Source organism: Callithrix jacchus, chromosome 9 (genome assembly GCF_049354715.1).
Source record: "Callithrix jacchus isolate 240 chromosome 9, calJac240_pri, whole genome shotgun sequence".
Lineage (NCBI taxonomy): Eukaryota > Metazoa > Chordata > Mammalia > Primates > Cebidae > Callithrix > Callithrix jacchus.
In genome coordinates, this window is record NC_133510.1 from 4,784,140 (window position 1) to 4,798,457 (window position 14,318).

General features: G+C 38.1%; 1 protein-coding gene across 2 annotated transcripts in view; it reads left to right on the forward strand.

The window, feature by feature from the left end:
• The window catches only part of PLCZ1 (phospholipase C zeta 1), a 54,629-nt gene extending 43,996 nt beyond the window's left edge, over positions 1-10,633 (forward strand). Inside the window, exons 11-14 of one of the 2 annotated variants that reach the window (XR_013522257.1) lie at positions 441-610; positions 5,581-5,710; positions 8,145-8,313; positions 9,520-9,643. Coding sequence is in view for 1 of the 2 variants with exons in the window: in XM_035255234.3 (XP_035111125.2) it covers positions 441-610; positions 5,581-5,710; positions 9,520-9,669; positions 10,477-10,562 (536 nt within the window). In the remaining variant the exon portion in view is untranslated. Of the gene's footprint in view, positions 1-440; positions 611-5,580; positions 5,711-8,144; positions 8,314-9,519; positions 9,670-10,476 lie in introns of those variants that run through there. The other variant, XM_035255234.3, reaches the window with a different exon arrangement.
• The last annotated feature ends 3,685 nt before the right edge of the window (positions 10,634-14,318 follow it).

Here is a 14,318-nt window from a genome sequence, read left to right on the forward strand (position 1 = left end):
TCAAGGACACTTCCCTATTTTAAAGACAATTATGGCTTTGCCTGTTTCTCACTCCCCCTCAAGTGACCACAGCATCTTGGACTTGAAAATGGATGACATAGTTGCTGGCTTTACTTCTTGCATTCAATGCACCGATCCTCTTCATTCTCATGTTTCTTAAATGTTACCTGACATGAGCATTGTTATTCTATGCTCTATACTGGATACCATTTACTCAAAGCTGTGTAGTAACTTATTACAGATTAAACTTTGGAACTCATTCACGGGGACGTGGCAGAAGAAAAAGGTTTAAAAATCGTGAATTATTAGGATAATGATGCTTGCTCTTAGAACATTCGGGGATACATAACTCATGATTAGATTTCAGTCAATGGTTTAATTGTGTTCCTTTATCTGTATTCTCTACTTCCTGATAATGTCAAGACACTTCTTTCTTACAGTGGCTTTAAATTTCCAGACTCCTGGTCTGCCTATGGATCTGCAAAACGGGAAATTTTTGGATAATGGTGGTTCTGGATATATTTTGAAACCACATTTCTTAAGAGATAGTAAATCAGACTTTAACCCAAGTAACATAAAAGAGAGCATGCCGGTTACACTTACAATAAGGGTAAGACGAAAAACTTTTCTCTTACACTTTTTGGTTATTATATAAACTAGATAGTGTTCATTAGCATTTTGAATTCCACTGATTTACTTTAATTTCTTTTAAGTTTCTGTTAATCTTTTCAGGTACTATATGTGGGCAGTATTTCAGCATCCTTCTACATCTGAAAAATGTCTTCCTGTTGCAATTTTACATGCATGATTAGCTGCCTGTGTTTAGACATATTGAGGCTAAAACCTTTCCTCTCAAAGTTCTACTTATATGATTTCATTATATTTAGGAATTTAATATTGTGAGATACAGGTCACAAGCCAGCCACTAATTACGCTGCGAACATGTCGCTTTTTCTTGCCTTTCATGAATTTTACCAGGGTATTTTATGAGCTGTTGTCTTTTCCTCAGTGTCCACTATTAGGCTTTTGTAGGTCAGGATTTTTCCCCCTTATGTCTGTGAATATCATTTGATTACTTAAAAAGAAAAATTACCCATATGTCTTTCTCCAGTATCTGTCTTCTGTCTCTGTTAATCTGTGTCAACTTTAACATACTCCCTTTTCCGCTGCATGTTGGGAGAGTTTTAACATTTTCTTTCCTTTATGTTGATGATTCAAAGTCTGCATTTGATTTTGTTCCTTACTGATTTAATTTTAATTTTAATGTGATGATTTTTTTCCTCCTGCATTGTTAGTCCTCCTGCCCCATGGCGGTTGACCTCCTGTTGCTTCCTTTTTATTTCTGTCCGTATCCCACTTAGTACCCTTCCTCCAAACTCTTGTCTTATTATTTTATCTCTTTAAAAGTTACATCCTGTAAAACCTTACGGAGCACAAAAGCAGTGTCTAAGATTTTTTTCCATTAGTAAAGACTTTTCAAAACATCTTTCTTGTTCCTCTATAACCTAAGTGCTGTGTTTATTTTCTTTTTAAAAGGTCACCAAATCTTTTGAAAAACCTCTACTCGCTTTTTCTCTCCACTTATGAGCAATTCTATTTTAGGGTGGAACTGTACTTGTTTGCAAATCGAGGGAGTGGGTAGGGTTTCATTGGCCCCTCTTTCTATTTAACTGGTTGCTCCTAGAACTGTATAAACCATCTCAGATCCTACCTGGAATTTTGTAAGTACTTATGTTTCCATCCCTGACCAGCACGTCATTACTTAGTGAAGCTCTGCTAGATGCTGAGTGCCCCCCTGCTCCTCATTACCTGGCTGTCAGAGCGCAGGAAATGCTGGCGCTTCTAGAATGTGCTTCTCCTGCGACTCTTCCTAGCTCAGCTCCTTTTTCCACCATCCTAATACCGCAGGATTTGGGAAACTACATGCCATGTCTACTTCAGGCCCTGGCCACTTTATCTCAGCTGGGAATGAGAGGATTGAGAGCTGTTTTCCAGAAATTAATGTGGAAAGTATAGCAAAGATGAACAGGACTAGAAAGATCCTGACCACTGCAGGAAACAGTGCCTATGAAGTACGGAGCTGACTTTTCCACTGTCCGTTAAGGAGTTCGTAACTCGGATGTAGAAGCATTTAGTGGATAGGAAGCAACTGCCTACAACACTGGATCCTTGGTATTCTTTCAAGGTCTGGCCAAGTATCAGCCGCTGAGTTCACTTTACAACCTTATCACAATGTTGGCACCCTTTTTGTAGTTGATCTGGTTAAAAAGAAATGGCAAATCAACCAGGTTGAAGATTCCTTCCATTTCTACACACACTGCTTTTCTGTGCTCTGGGACTGGACTCTCCTTTTACCCCCTACCTTCCAAGTGATTGTCACTTTTATTTGTGGTTTCTCTTTCTCTGCCTTCCCTTAAGATATGTATGCTAACTAAAGTCTTTCCTTAAACCTGCTCTCAAATGATTCTCCTTGGGTTCTGTTACATAAGCATCCATAGTTTCACCACCAGCAATGCTCAAGTTTTAATTGGACCTCATTTTGGGAATCTAAAGGCATATTTTAGCTCACTGAGCACCCTCACCTCTGTAATCACCATTCTGTCAAAGCTATAATATTAAAACTTGAACATCCCTTCCTGGTCAAATCTACTTCTACTCCTATTTAAATTTCCACAAATGGCCTCATTCTTCCACTCTGCTCAGACTAGAAAATTGAGAAGCATTCTCCTCTTCCACATAGCCTTCATTTCCCACATGCAGATCAACTTTAAATTCGATGATTCTATTCCTAAATGTTTTCCTTCTCCATTCTCTTGATCTGACCTACTTTGCTGCTGTCCTGTATCAGGAATTTACTACCTGTCATCAGGTCTATTCCTTTGGCTTCCTGATGGTTTCAGGTAGTTTGTCTCAGTCCTCCATCTCTATCCTCCACAGGTTGACCAGATAGATTTTGCTACAGTGCTAATCATGCATACATAGTACTTATTTGTGTCTCTTGACCACTTTCTCAGGCCTTGGCCTACTTGTCTGGCCTCTCTCTCACCAATTCTCGTCTTGCACCCTGTTCTATGACCATCGGGAGCTAGGATCCTTCTCTAACCATGACTCGCCTCCATGAACTCTGTATGTTCTTCCCGTCACTAGAGTATTCTTTCAGCCCTCACCTGCCTCCTCCATTTTGACTCACTGTTCAAGACGTAGGAATCACTTCTTTTTGAACACGTTTTCCCAGGCTAGGTTAGCTGTGTGCCTCTTTTTGTGGCTTTGTTGTTTTCCGTAAGCCTCTCTGCATGCATATATTATACATTTATCACGTTTATCACAAGGTTGACAACTGTTCATTTATTTGTTACTTGTCTTCTTCATTTGTGTGAGAATTTCTTAAGGATAAGATGTGGGTGAGTGCGGTGGCTCATGCCAGTAATCCTAGCACTTTGGGAGGCTGAGATGGGAGGATCATCTGAGGTCAGGGGTTTGAGACCAGCCTGGCTAACACGGTGAAACCCTGTTTCTACTAAAAATACAAAAAATAAGCTGAGTGTTGTGGTACATGCCTGTAATCCCAGCTATTCAGGAGGCTGAGGCATGAGAATTGCTTGAACCCAGGAGGTGGAGGTTGCAGTGGGTCAAGATCGTGCCATCGCACTCCAGCTCGGACAACAAGAGCTAAACTTCATCTCAAAAAAAAAAAAAAAAAAAAGGATGTGTTATTTTCCATTCCTATTTGTGGATGACACAAAGTATGTGGCTAATATGTCTAGGTTCATTGAACAAATACATTATTTTTTTCTGGTGAGAATAGTAAAGAGAACATATGCGCTCTTTTATTGAGAAAGTGAAGGTGGAAGGCAGCTAGAGTGCACAAACGCTCACAAATGCCACATTTGTATTCCGAGGAGTCTCGTGTTACGGAGAGTTAATGATTCTCAGGGAAGCTGCTGCCATGGCCACACGGGTCTTTGTTGCCTTGATCACTCTAGGGAGCTTTATGGTTCCTTTTTGAATTGCAGTTTGTAGAGGCATGATTTGGGAATCTGAGGGCCTAGTTTTACTGTAAGCGTTCTTAAGTTCTTGATGAAGGAAGGGATTTGACATGGCTGGTTTACCCTTGTCATCTGCAATCTGAGAGTTTTGGTCGAGGCCAGTTATTTTCAAATTTATAAAAACTACAGGACTGCTTTCTAAATCCAAAATCTTACGAGTAAGGCCAATGGACAACAACAGGGTTGATTATTGAGGGCTTTTGGTTTGACATTCATTCCTCTGCACTGGCTCCTCTACAAACAAATTTGTGAATTTCTTTGCAAATCAGTATTCCCTGATTCAGGGGTGTCCAACCTTTTGAAAGCTGACAGCTGATAAACTTTAAAAAAATGCAAAAAAATATCTCATAATGTTTTAAGAAAGTTTACAAATTTGTGTTGTGCCACATTCAAAGACTGGGCTGCATGTAGGCCACAGGTTGGACAAACTTGCCCTATATTCTCAGTTCTGGTATCCAATTATGTTTTTCAGAATTAGGTAATTCTTTTTCTGGAATGAGTTACACCAAGCAGAACCTACTCCATTCTGGTAAGGGTCTATTACCTGCAGAGTGCTATTTAGTCTGCAGTGGCATTGGGACCGGCGTACTAAATGTTAATGGCCGTTGTTCTTTCTAATTACTTTGATGTCTGTTTATGCTGATGCCCATTCCACACTGATTGCTAAATAGTTGCACAGTCACACTGGCTTCTAGCTAATGCCATAATCTGCGGAATTAGGAAAAATTACACATTAGTGGTTTTTGTTTTCCTTTCTTGTCTCTTCTCCTCCTTCTCTCCCTCCTGTCTTTCCTCTTTTCCTTCCTTTATTCCATTATAATCAAACTTAATTATATATTTGTTTCCCCTTACGTAGCCTTCAGAAATTAGAATTATGCCTCAATTTTTATAACTGCAGTTTTACACTTGTATCTTCTATCTCTTAGCTTAAGTTAGAACATTTCAAATATCGTTTTCCTGTGTGCTCATTTTGTTCCTTAAATTAAAACCAATCTTTGCTTCAACAGTTAGCTTAGCAAATAAAAGTTTAAGTGCAATGATTATTAATTACTTTGTTAAGATTTTTTGGATACCCAGTCCCTAATATACATTTAAGATAACTGATTTTGTCAAACTAAGAAAATGCTATCATGGGAAATTAAATGGTACTTTTTAAAAAGTAATATTTATATTGCGTTTAATTTTTTTGCAGCATATATATATATGCATTCAAAAATAGTACATGCTATCAGAGTAACTCAATCTGAATCCCATAAAATGTGATAATAACAAATGATTTTAAAATGTTAATGAATCAAAAATTATGGACATTGTGGATTCCACTGTAATTCTGGACACCTTCTTGGTATTTGTCTACTGATAATTGAGGATAAAAGACTTAATTTTGAATTTGTATTATATATTATACTCCAATTTAAATTTTTGTGGGAACTTACAGTCTCTCAACTTTTTGTAACACATAATTTAATTTTGAGATAAGCGGTGATGTACCTTAACATCTTGCTAAATTCTTGTATTATATATATTTGTGCAGCTCATCAGTGGTATCCAGTTGCCTCTTAGTCATTCCTCATCTAACAAAGGGGACACATTAGTCATTATAGAAGTGTTTGGTGTTCCAAATGATCAAATGAAGCAGCAGACTCGTGTAATTAAAAAAAATGGTGAGCTCCTAATATACCTTATTGAACTGCCATTAGACTTCTTGTTGGAAAGCTTCCAAATTATATGTTGATAGAGTTTTTATACAAATTTATTATTCATAAGGCAAGAGATTTCCATTACGTCCAAAATTAGCAAAACGTTATATGCAGCAAAAGCGTTTTTACAATGATTAGGTCGTTTAGCTATATTTTTAGATTATGGATATAGAAATTTATCTGACCTGCAAAATCATTGCTTAAAAAAATTTACCTTTTTTTTTTTATATTTTCCCTTATATCACTGAATTAAGAAAGATATTCTGACAGCCTCAAATCTACTTACCTTCTTTCTAGCCTTTGTAGTAAATCAAAAATCTATAATTTTTGACATAGCATATTATGTATTTTTATAATGAATTATTTGAATAATTTTAGATTAAATGTCTGTGGCTTCTGAATCAGAAGGATGCCATAGAAACCTACTGATATAATATGTTGATAATTCAGTCATTTTTGCCATAAGAGAAGTGTAGAATTAGAGAAAATAACTTTGGTAAGATTTTCAGCATTCTGGCATGCCATGGCATCTTATACAGTATGTACTGGCACTGCCATTTCCTCTCTGAGGTTGGAATAACTAAGGAAATTAGAAAAGGATAGTTTCCTGGGATTGACCCCTCGTCAGGGTCACCTTGAAGGAGACATTGGGACTGATTCTTCAAGGTATATTCCTAAAGCAAAGTGAGCATCATTCCAGAGTCTGGCAAAATGCTCCAGTCCAAATGGTACCAATAGAGGAGCAGGCACAGTTTTCTTTTCCTTTATCTTCTTGGATGGTAATTTCTAACAATGCCTCTAGTCTGCCTCCCTTGCACTCCCCTGTACACTTCCTGTGTGGCCTCTAGAGCAAAAGTCATGGAAAAAGATTTGGGAAATATTTACTGCCTTATCCCATGTTATCAATAGGAAGAGATATTGATGATGACTTCCTGCCTCATTTGACACCCTTTAAAGTTGAAGGTACATTGCTATGGCTGTGTCCAGAGATGTTAACTGCTGATGTCATGAAGCTTATAGTAATCTATCTCTTCTTCCCTCCATCCTCTACTTGAATCTTCATCACAAAATGCTCAGAACCTTAATTTATTCAATGCACTCCTTATAATACTATGATTCTAGAATTTTAATTACATCCCTCGATTTTACGGGAATATCCTTGCAGCAATTCAATTTGTTTTATCCAACATTACTGAGCCTCGGCTATGCTAAAAGCCTTGTGCTAAGTAGTAGAAGACGTAAAATCTGTTTATTAAATATATTCTTATATACGGACCAAATAGCTCTGCTATAGATAGTTTATAGTTCAGTGTGAAAGGTCAGATATAAGTAAAACAATTATGATTTAGAGTACTTAGTACTTCAAGGAGAGTACAAAGAATTGTACTGGAAGGGGGCACTTTTGGAGATGGTTTGTGGACAATGAGTAGAATTTTTGAGAGACTGGGGACAAGGACATTTAAGGCAGAAGACGTCATATAAATCCTAAAATATGAAGAAAACACAATTTAAATACTAAAATATGAAGAAAACACAATTTAAATCCTAAAATATGAAGAAAACACAATTTAAACATGCTAGAGAAAAGCCAAGAAACTCAAGATGGGTGAAAGATAGGGCGCTTAAGAAAGATGAGAGAGAGAGAAAATGAGAAAGTTATTTAGGGAGGGTCATGGAAAATCTCAAAAGCCATGCTAAGGTATCAGGAACTTTTTTTTTTTTTTTCTAGAAAATGGATAAATTCAGACTTTTAAAGAGGGCCATAACTCGAACAGAGTTGAGTGTTAGGTTGTTTCTGCAGATTTGAGATGAAGAAGTATAAGAGAGGGAAATGAGAAATACAAAGCAGAGTCAGGATAAAATTTCAGTGGTTACAGGATATAAAAGCCATGATGTAGAGGAGGCCATCGCATTGGGAAAGGACTGGGGGACGTAAGTGAGAAACACTGTGCAGGAGTCAATGTGCAGATGGCTGGACAGGAAGGATTTTAAGATGGTTTAGCTAGACACGAGAGCCTGGGAGGAAAAGGATAACATTTGGTTAGAGCGTGGAAGTAATTCTTCAGTTTTGGTCAAATCTGGGAGAACTGTTTTCATCACCATCAGATTTTGTATCTTTGTTTACTATTTTATATTGACATCTAACAGTGAGGGCTTTCTCTTATAATTAATCATAGTATTTGCGTGTGTGTGTGTGTGTGTGTGTGTGTGTGAGAGAGAGAGAGAGACAGAGAGATACAGGAGGAGGATGGAAGGGAGGCAGAGGCATATGCGTAATGAAGTGGGATTGGAGGAAGAAGAAATCAGTATAAATGTTTTCTGCAGGTGTTTTGCGGTGTCTATAAAGAATTGACTATAAACCTGCCTCTGTACTCCATGAAATTATTTTTCTTCTTAGGTCAAGGTAATGTGGTCATTATTTCAGCATGAGCCAATTAGTTTACTATTTCTGTGGGCATAGACTGCACCCTGGACTGCTATGTGGTAAATGTGCTCTTGTGACCACAGGTGCACCATAGAAAACATAGATGTAGTATAATTAGAAATTCATCAGAGCTTCTGGAAATGTAAGTCGAACAAAAACTATTGACGTAGAAAGTGTAACATCGCCCTTGTAAATGAAAAATAATGCATATAATTCCTTCCTAAACCTTTGAGTCTTTATTAAGTAGAGTTTATATTTAATCTGATTGTGAATTTCCTGCTTCTGTTAAATTATGCTTTACTTTTTGGATGATTTTGGTCATATTGTGATACAATTTGCATTTCTTACCTGGCAAGAAATTGGTTGTTTGGGATGATTTCTTTTCCTAGAGATTGAAATTCATCAACTTTGGACTTTGAAAAGTGCATTTAGTCTAAAGAAGGATCAAGAGTTGGCTTTAGTTTGTATCTAGCAACTATTTATGAAGTTCTTCCCATAACAAGACTGACTGTATTAGTCTGTTTTCACGTTGTTTTAAAGTTCCTACTGGAGACTGGGTAGTTCATAAAGGAAAGAGGTTTAATTGACTCACAGTTCCACATGGCTGGGGAGGCCTCAGAAAACTTACAATCATGGCAGAAGGTGAGGGGGAAACAAATGTGGTCCTTTTCATGTGGTGGCAGGAGAAAGAGTGCTAGCAAGAGCGAGGAAACCCATCAGATCTCATGAGTACCCACTCACTATCACGAGAACAGCATGGGAGAAACTGTCCTTTTAATCGAATCATTTCCCACCAGGTCTCTTCCTGAACACCTGAGGATTACAATTCAAGATGAGATTTGGGTGGGGACACAAAGCCTAACCATACCAAGGACTTAGTATAGAAAAATGGTGTTCCTTGATTTTCTTCCTTTCTGTTTATTGGCTAAAGCATTGCCAAGCACATCAGTCATATGCATAATGCTTAAAAGCTTCTGCTCTGAAGTCAGACTCCCCGTGTTTGAATTCCTGCTCTGCCACTTCATGACCACATATGTGAAACCTTCAGGACATTATATAACATATTTGTGGCTCAGTTTTCCCATCCTACCCTGATGGGGTGGTTATCAGGATTAATTGAGTTGATCCATGTAAAATTGGCCATTGCCAACAGCAATTGTAAACACTCAATATTGTTTCATTCTTATTCCTCTCACGCTGAGTATGTTAAAAACCTATGTGTTCTAAAACAGGAGATATTATTCTTGTTAAAGGGTTAAAAAAGAAAAAGTTTGGAGAACAAGTGTTGTCTATTTTTTTCATAGATATGGTATCTACTGTTCTTTGTATTTTCTTTTTTCTATTTCAGCTTTTAGTCCAAGATGGAATGAAACATTTACATTTATTATTCATGTGCCAGAACTGGCATTAATACGTTTTGTTGTTGAAAGTCAAGGTTTAATAGCAGGAAATGAATTTCTTGGGCAATATACTTTGCCACTTCTGTGCATGAACAAAGGTAATGTTTTTAAAAGGTAGATGATCGTACAAACATTTAAATATAACTTGTCTATATCAAGACACATTTGGACACACCAAATAGCTCTATCCATAAAGTAGGATATAAAGGAAATTTTATGTATTGATACATAGTTTTTTCTCTGTGGAATTACAGAAATGTGTTCTCATGTGGAACGTGGGGTGGGGGTGTGGGACTGACAGGAAGGCTAATTAGACAAACTTGGCATGTATAAGCATTTCTTTACATGCATCAGAGTTCTTTTGCTTCAGTGAAGAGTAGTCATGACTACCATAAAGGAATGATGATGGGTGGTAACCAGAAGGGAGAAGCAGTGACTCATCCTCCTGCCTGAGGAGAAGAGACTGGGAGCCTGAGACTATCCTTTCCTGACCCCTTTTCAGGGCTGATTATCTTTGTGTTGCAGAGTCAGCCTTCCAAGGTGATTTACACTGTGCTCCCAATTACCTCTTTTTAACAATACTTTTCTAACGGCATCTGAACCTCCTCTGTGCCTAGGAAACAGGTCTTCCTGAAGCAGAAGGATGGGGGCTAATTTTGGATCAAGCTGCACTTTGCGGAAGGAGAAGTATGAGCTGTGTGCTCAGTGCTGGGCAGCAGGAAGTCAGAATAGAAAATGCACATATTTAATTTTTGTGGAAGATTAATATACCAGATGGGAATGTAACTCTCTAGTCATGGTTTTTAATGTATGCTTAGTAAAGAGCTCTTCTTTCTCAGCACGGCTACTGGGGCCACCGCTGATTAATTGGTTACTGGTCTAATTAGACATAATTTCTCTTGCAGGTTACCGTCGCGTTCCTCTGTTGTCCAGAATGGGTGAGAGCCTTGAGCCTGCTTCACTGTTTGTTTATGTTTGGTACATCAGATAACAGCTAATGATATCTGACACGTTGTTAGCTGTGCATCACAATAAAACAGCCAAAATGAACGTCTCTATGTTTTCTTTTGAAACACAAAAAGAATTACTCATAAAACTAGAAATATTGAGCCCATTCACTTAAAAATACACAAAATAAATCAGTGGAAGAAAGAAAACGGAAACTTCAGAGGGTCCTGACCCAGCATGGCGTTCTTCTTAGCTGATTTCTCCTGCCCTTCTTCTGCTGCTCAGTTGCTTTCAACTGGCTTGTACCATTTTTAATTGCTAGAATTTATAAGCTTTTGAAATATGTCTGATTGTAAAAGATACATTGGCAAATATTTAGCAGTATAAAATAAACGTGAAATCTAAGAGTGTTTTAACTTCTAGACCTCCACTACTGCGTGTTTTCACGGGAAGGAATTAGATTGCTGGGCCCTCTGAGACTTTTATATCCTGGAGAGTAATTGGCCCCTGCATTCTTATGCTAGTTCTTAATGCTGTGCACTGGAATTGGTACCCTGCAATTAGACAGCCATTTTTATGGTGTATATAAAATTGATTTGCATGCAAACAGTATTCAGGCTCCATATCTATAAAAGAGATCTGTGTGGACTTACATGCTTGGATCTTGAATTAATTTGCAGTATTTCTCAATCTAGACTAAATATACTTTCAAAATGGTCTCTTGGTCAAAGATGAGAATCCTGTGCTATCTCATTTGCTGGACTTATTTTATTATTATTATTGTTATTATTATTGAGATGGAGCTTTGCTCTTGTTGCCCAGGCCGGAGTGCAACGGTGTGATCTCAGCTGTACCGCAATCTCCGCCTCCCCGGTTCAAGCGATTCTCCTGAGTAGCTGAGATTACAGGCGTGCGCCACCATATGTGGCTAATTTTGTATTTTTAGTAACGATGGGGTTTCTCCATGTTGGTCAGGCTGGTCTTGAACTCCTGACCTCAGGTGATCCACCCACCTCTGCCTCCCAAAGTGCTAGGATAACAGGCGTGAGCCACCGCACCTGGCCAGCTAGGCTTCTTACCAACAGCAGAACTTTGCTTTATTAAATGTCATGTAGAAGGATACGGAAACCAGGGATGTTAACACTAGTTCTACCACATTGTTGCATGGTGGTAGTGTGAAAGCACTCAGCACAATATTTGACAAAACTGGGGGGCCCTTAACAGGTACTTCTGCAATTGATTCCTAACAACTAAAGTAACAAAAACGACTGTTTGGGATGTATACTAACACATTATATCTTTATGACCAGGAAATACAACCCATCTAGCATGTTTTACTGTATCATGGTTTACTCTCAGCACTAAATGTGTAAAATAAACTTATCACTGAGAACTCAAATTCCCAAGCCATAGGTGATAAGAAATGTACGTGATTACTAACTGCACAAATCTTCCAATTTCTACCTCAAGGGCTCTCTGGATTTAAGATCAGTGCACACCATTCCCAGTAGGGATGCACAGACAATTCTTAAAAAGATGCTTCTGTTTTGCCAGATAATGGATGGATCTTATTTAAATCATCTTCCGTTCAGCATGATAGCAGGAGGGATGTTTAGCCCGTTGACCCAAGGCTTTACCCTCCCTTAATCTCTTAAGGCCTTCTGAAGATCTGGAATTCCATGAAATTTAAAGAATTTAATCAAGTGAGTTTTGAGAAGAGTTCATTAATTCTGTAGTAGAATAAAATTCTGCTTCTCATTTACACCATCAAGCTTCGAAACAAGATGGAAAAAGGATATATTTTATTTTCTCTCCTTTTCTTTAGGTACCAAACTTATCTCACTAATTCTGAAGGCCAAATTGTTCAGTTTGAAATATTCTACTCTATATTACGAATATGGGCTTTGAGGGAAATATTAAATTATTTCTTGCTTGAGAATCTTGTGATGTCTTGAAACATTTTGGTTCCATCTTAAAATGTGCATTCCATTTAATGTCCCTTATATATTGAACTAGAATTTTGATTATAATTTTCTCATGGGAACATTTAGCAGATTTTATTCACATAAAACTCGAGAGTCAGGGAATGTTCTCACATTTGGATGAGGTTGGGGATGTTACCAGAAGCCGGATTTGACTCATGCTTTTTAGGTACAATTCATTTGTAAGAAAAAGTTGTGTTGGTAAATGGAAGGGAACACAGGGAAAGGCTAAAATAAACCCTTGAGACTGTGGCAACAGAAGACTTTTTAAACTTTAAAGTCTTAGTCTAAATGTCAGTTCCTCGGGGAAGCCATCCACGTTCTCCTAGATTCGGTTATATTCCCTGACTTACGCTTCTTTACAGCGGATGACAGCTAGGAGCCAACTTTGTGCTATCAGCCCTACGAGCTGCCATGGAGCTCACAGCCAGACTGTGGTGTTTCCTTGTTGAACATAAACAGTTTCACAGAGCATCAACCCAGACACAGCCACTCTGTACCATGACAGGACAAGACAAAGACAAGACCCATGCTGTAATCACGATTGAACGCACAGCAAGAACATGAGTATTGTCCAAACGCAACAATGCTACACGCTCCCCTGTCGTGGCTGACCTAAATGACTATTAATTTTTTTACCAATTATCACTTTAGCCTTGATTTATTCCTTTTCGTCTTATAGATAAGATTTACTCTAATCAGAGAATTGACCTCTGTTCTTGACAACATCCAAACGAAAGAGAACTTTTTTTTCAATCTTCTCCAAATCATTTAATACAGGCCCAAATCCAATAGTGAGTCCTTTCTAATCCCCTGTTAGAGAGATGCCCCATGGCTTCCTGTGTTGTGTCTCCTTTTATAGGGAACCATAGATACAACTGTGCGTTCCTGGTGGTCTTTGGCTAAACAAATTCTGACTTCTTCCATTACCCTTTACTGATATGTGCTACAGAAAAGTTTACTTATGTTGCTATTTTTAAGGGTTTTTTTTTTTCTTGTTATAGTTGGTTAGGGCCTCAAATAGAACATGACTTATCTGGACTTTGGTCTGGGAAATGATGGTCACTGGAGGTAAATGAAAGACTGGTTGCTAAAGAGTGAAGTTGCCTTGTCTCTGAAAGAGGTGGGAGAAAGCTTCCCTGTAGCTGTAAAAAGATCTCCATTACAAACGTTGGATATAAGGGAGGGTTTTGAGGGATGTAAAACATGTCCCTTAGAGCCTCTAGGAGTTCCAGTCAAAACCTTTGTGCAAATCTCAGGGGAGATTTGGGAGCCACACTAGAAAGAAGCTTGTGCTGTAGGTTAGTGCAGAGAGAATGGAATCCCTTTTGAGTGAAATGCTTATAGATTTGAACAATGGACATTTTATTGGGAGAATATATGGACTGCATTTCATTTTTCAAGAGTTCTTCGGATCCCTTTATTCTCAGTACTGCAAAAACATCTGTTTAATTGCATGACTCTCAAAGTAATAACACACTGGAAATGTGTGTACAACAAAGGATTCTCAGACACTGGAAATGTATGTGCCAGCAAAGGATTCTCAGGATGCATTCTAAATTATTAGACCATAAAATCTGAGCCTCCTACAGGATTCATAGTCAAGCTGCTTCTACCGGCCACTGAAAACTCTCATTCCAAACACCGAAGGGGTGAATTGGAGTGGATTTGAAACGATGAAGAGATCGATTTTCTTCTGCATTCTTCTATGCTTACACAACAGCTCAGCATTCAAGGGAGGTGCTGTTAAACGCCTCAATAACATACCTGTTTTCAGGGTTTAGTGGCCTCTTTCTACTCTCCCTGTGTACATAATT